At 41.3% G+C, this 5,035-nt stretch overlaps 1 protein-coding gene across 1 annotated transcript; it reads right to left on the bottom strand.

Moving 5' to 3' along the window:
* Positions 1-758: 758 nt before the first annotated feature.
* On the bottom strand, positions 759-1,858 carry LOC112343948. Its single transcript, XM_024668059.1, has 4 exons — positions 1,849-1,858; positions 1,671-1,723; positions 1,190-1,441; positions 759-1,133 (listed from the first exon to the last, which is right to left on the bottom strand). Exons 1-4 carry the CDS (start codon positions 1,856-1,858, stop codon positions 759-761), a joined length of 690 nt encoding a protein of 229 aa, XP_024523827.1.
* Positions 1,859-5,035: the final 3,177 nt, after the last annotated feature.

The raw sequence follows: 5,035 nt of genomic DNA, 5'->3' as shown, positions 1-5,035 counted from the left end.
GGTACCGTCTATAATTTTTGCGTGACTGACCAAAGAAGAGCAAGGGACCGGTGCAATCCAATCCTTTGGCTCAAACTGCCCGTCTCTGATGTACGTCTGTAAGTTCTGTTTAAGAGACTAGAAACATATTATTGCATGCTTACCACCAATCCTGTTTGTACACCAAGCCTGTGCAAATTGCTGTTAGAGATCTGCTCTTGACGATTTTGACTAAGAAAGCCTTCTTGTTGTTCCGGATATTCAGAGACCAAGTGCAAGCTCAGTGCAAATTTGAGGAATGCATCGCCTAAAAGCTCGAGTCTCTCGAGAGAAAAGCCTTCATTACAGCTTGCAGAAGTCAGTGCCATCAACATCTGCAGGGAAAAAAGAAAAACAAACAAACAAACAAACAAACAATGAAAATAATAAAACGAACTTTTTACCGTGGTTGTAGATATGTGGATGCCCACGAGTTTCGTCAGCTGCGCAGCAGTACTTAGACATTGTAGCCGGTAGATGACTGAAGGCAGGACCATCACAGACACCACAATGGAGCAGTCAACTTCTGGTTGTAAGAGAATGCAAAGTTCGGGTGGCAGCTTGTTAGTCGATATGCCATTCGACGCGCTTGACAAGTCTGTTGAACGGGGCAGTAAATAGTTGTGCACATTGCCAGGCAAGTTGCTCACTTTTAGAAGTGGTTGGGCTGGATATTGCAGTTTGACATTATGTCTGTAAGTCGCGTGTTCCAATCAGAGCGAAGAAGAAACTAACAAGTCTTACACTTCCAGAAAGTAGTCGGAATACGTATTATAGTTGCGATTGAAAAACGAGCTCTGCGCCGTCATTTCTTCAAGAACACCCAGATGAGAATAAAATAACGGTTTCCTGGTGTGCTTTGTAAGAATCAGTCCTGCTTTGATATCTGTAGCTCGCAATGAATAATTTGCAAAATGTAGAACACTTTCGTCATCGTTGTCTGAGACTATTGATGGAGGTGTGAGAGACTGAACGCATTTCCAGTCCACATCCAAAACATTTATCTTGCCAGGAAGCAGTGGCAGAAGTAAGTATGGCTGGAGATGGATTGGAGGTAGCCGTCGTCGCCATAAAGTAGAAAAAAGTTTCTCGTAGAACTGATTTCCGGCAGCAACCTTGAAAAGCAGAGCATAAGTCAAAACATTATCCACAAAAGCGACAAAATCCTTACCTTATCACTGTCTAAGCTGATATTTTGCATCGAGCCAAGCCGAACCACAGCATTTCTTCCACGTCCCAAATCCAGTTCGAAGCTTCCATTTTTGAGGGAGGCATCCAACTTTGATGGCAAGAACAGCGCAAGGTTACGATAGGAGAACCTGTCGTCACTGGCGCTAAAAGAAAGTACGTAGGTGTGGAAGGTCAGATTTTCAGAAACCAGTCCTTGGAAAACATCAGGTATGATGGTCTCGTACATATCCATCTAATATAACGTGATTACTTCAAGAAAACGTTAGTGGATTCAACACACCTGAAGTCATTGAGGCAGTATTGGAGATCCTAGTAGCAGGAACTGGATGCAATTTATCTGATAGAAGCCCAGTAGTGTGTAGCTTTCGACAAGCTTCCAGGCAAGCAATTTTCTCGAATAGAAATGTATGATAGCTAAGATTTTCAGGCTACATTAACTCTAGAAAACCGATCTTCGTTACCTGCGCAGATTCAGCTACGATTGGAGCTTGAGTCGATTGAACTGAGCCGATTGCTGGACGAACAGTGAAACCCTAGGACGCTAACGTCGTAGATTCTGACAGATCGAAGCTGCGTATGAAAACCGTTTTCATCTTTCCTTATTAAATTCATCCGGCACTGGAGAGAGCATCAGCCTACCTGTGGACATTCTTTGTGAAGACTTCTTCGCCACGGAGCCGCTGTCCGCCAGATAAGTTCGCCATCTTCAACTCGTCACAGGTACTTGCTTTGATGGTTTGTCTCTCCGGGCCTCAGCAGTGATCACAATGGGCTCAAGATTGCCGAATCAGATAGTGGATTCGTAGGTGTCGAGGACCGCTTTAGTTGGATCCACTATCACTTTAGCGTGCATGGCCTCTCTTATGATAGAGAACACAGACTCATCATCTGTGGCTGCATCCAGCACCGATTGATACGCTCTTTCTGGTTCAACCATCTCAAGCAACAAGTGGAGAGGTTCTCTCCAGCCATAGCTGTCAACTTCGCAACAGCATCTGCTGATCAAAAGTTCGATCAAGGTTCTTAAAACTTTTCACGCCTGTTTGGGGTTCATTGACGCTGTAAGGTGTCTCCTAGATCAACCGGAAAGCTCGTGAAAATGCAAACGACGAGAATACACCACACCACCCTGACATTGTGAAACGACAATTATCAAAGCTGACCTTCATATTAGCAGTGGATAAAAAACCATACTCATAATTTTCTTCTTTCTTGAAGAGTGTTCCTTCCACGAAATGCTCGGGCTTTAGTGTCCATTTTGGAGAGCACTGCACAGTACATCCAATGGTGATAATGCTAAAGCTAGAACGATAGAACCTTGGGAGTCTCGCGAAGGTAGAGAACTGTGATTATAAGATTTGTTCGTTTGGCATTCGTTTCTTGGTGATTTTAGCGACAAACTGGCGAAACACACAAGCACAAGCCGGTCTTTGTGCATGGCCAGGACTTGGCAGACTTATCTCTCTGACCTCTACACATAGCCCCAGTGTCAAATCACAAGAAAGGAAGCAAAAGAAGTCCTTATGTTCATTTGGTTAAGTATAGATGTTAAGCCTAATTTATTAATATTTAAGCAAAAGGGATTAAAAAGAGAACTAACAATATCAATCATAGTAGTAAATAAAGAATATCTAAAAAGACTTGTTAACATATAATTTTTGATATCTGCAATCACATTTGCAATATTTATGCTTCAAGATTTGCTGTGTTTTTCTATTGATGTAAGCACTTGCCATGATCGAGAGAATTGAGTTAATTTCTTCAAGTGTTTTGTTAAAGTTACTTTTAGAAAAAGTTTCCACATAGTACTAGGCTTCCTTTGCATCTACTCTCATCAATTCTTATACTCTAGGTAGTGAGTTTGAACATGTTTTTTTGCCAAGGTATTTTTTTGTTTAGGTTGTGAGGAAGGGTTTTATTTTTTCTTTGATTTTGCCACAAATTTTTTATCATAAATTTTGTTTCAAACCTTAGAAGAGTGCTTGTGAGTGAATACCCTTTATAATTATTTTGTTTTTCCTTTGTTTGAGCAACATTTAATTAGAAGGAGGTCATTTTTTCAAATTCTTAATTATGGAGTGAGTGCTGAGGCATTTTTGGGCATTTTCTTGTGCATTTTAGACCATGTGGCAAGTGTTTTACTGTCACAAGCAGTTTATTTTTTGCTTGGGGTTACCTCCAGACTTATTCCGTGACTGGGCATTTGTTGTAACTTGCATATATCATGCCCGTGCATACAAGGAGTATAAACAAGTGTTTACTTCTTAGTTCTCTCTCAACTCCCTATGTACATGGAAATTTCTCTAGCTTTAATGAGAGCTGGACTATCATACTACTTTGTTAGAGAGTGAGGATTTACCATTTGATGCAGATACCAAGTTAATAGATTCATATGGTGCCTCCCTACCTCAAATTTTTTATCAAGCTGTAGATCCACCACCTCTAGCAAAGCCAAGAGATATCCCTAAAGATCCTAAGTACCAACCAGTCATTACAAATCAACTAAGAATGGCTCAGCAATCTCTACCACCTTTGCCACCCATGCCAATGGTGCATTTGCTTTAGCACGGTCCCTTTTTTTGAGCTAAGGATAGGCATTTTAGTGGAGGATCATTTTGCAACATTTTCTTCTTATTGTGCCAACAATCAAATTATGGACGATGTGACAAAGTATGAGGTGTTCAATACATAGACATGTATGGCAATGGGTACTTGCACTGGAGGCTAAGGAGAAGTGGGACTTTGACACTCTCTTCCATACATTCAAAAGCACATTCTCTCAAGAAGTTCCCATATAACAACTCCAAGACTTGTTCTAATTTTGGCAAAATGCAAATGAGTTTACCTTTGACTATACAACACACAAGCATTTCGAGAGATCTGCTTTGATAAAAGAGTGACACAGGAAGAGTCCATCGGAGTGTCAACTTTTGTATAAGGCTTCAAGCCTAGGCTCTAAAGGAAAGTCACCAAACATTGCCACTAATGATGCTATGATGCCTACACATATGCTGTGGAGCTTGAGTTAGAGATGTTCCATAAGCTTGATATCTCATTCATTAAGAAGCTTGTTCAAGGACCCTTCCTAGTCCCTTTTCACTGAGCTAGTCACCAAGAAAATTCTTGCCACAATTGAGTCCACCTTAGCTGAGTTCAAGGAGTACAGAGTGATCTTTCAACAACTGTAAAAGCAACAAAGTAAGCTCATGGAGAAACTCTGAGCACTGAAAATGGTTGCATAGGACTACTTTCAATGACAGCTTTGTTGATGTGAGGAGTGCAAGGTTTAGTCACACAGTATAGCTCGTTGTTGGCAACTACATCCAGAGTTGCACCTACAGAGATACATGCCATGTGAGAAGAGAGTCTAACACCAATTATTTGGGGACAATACAGCCCTCAACACTTCTGTAGAGTACCATGAAATGCTCCATCAACACTAACAAGGAGGTAAAAAAAATTTACACTTCATTTCTCTATAGCAAAACTCCAGATGATCTCCTCCATGATCCATGTTTCATCCTCCACTTGGTACTTTCTATGATCCATTGGTGCTTTCCGCATAATTACTGAGCATTATCCACTTCTGAAATCCTTGCCATATGCTTCTTTAGAGGGATTTTGCGAAGTTGCAATCTAATTCGGCAATCTCAAGCCCATTATGGTCACTGCTGAGGCCCAGAGAGACAAACCATCAAAGCAAGTATCTATGACTAGTTGAAGATGGCGAACTTATCTCTTGGATCAGGGAAGTTCTCAATCATCCATGGAGGACAGCGGCTCCGTGGTGACGATGGTCACATCTCCAGGCATACTTACTTCTGCC

The sequence above is a fragment of the Selaginella moellendorffii genome, unplaced genomic scaffold (genome assembly GCF_000143415.4).
Source record: "Selaginella moellendorffii unplaced genomic scaffold, v1.0 SELMOscaffold_344, whole genome shotgun sequence".
Taxonomy (NCBI): domain Eukaryota; kingdom Viridiplantae; phylum Streptophyta; class Lycopodiopsida; order Selaginellales; family Selaginellaceae; genus Selaginella; species Selaginella moellendorffii.
The sequence above is the reverse complement of the archived record's forward strand: the minus strand, read 5'-3'. Positions and strand labels throughout refer to the sequence as shown.

Excerpts from the sequence above, each read along its gene's own strand:
- LOC112343948 (XM_024668059.1), bottom strand. Across the intron at positions 1,442-1,670 it reads TCGTAGCTGAATCTGCGCAG|ATGGATATGTACGAGACCAT; the intron begins GTAACGAAGATC and ends ACGTTATATTAG. Across the intron at positions 1,134-1,189 it reads TCAGCTTAGACAGTGATAAG|GTTGCTGCCGGAAATCAGTT; the intron begins GTAAGGATTTTG and ends CTGCTTTTCAAG.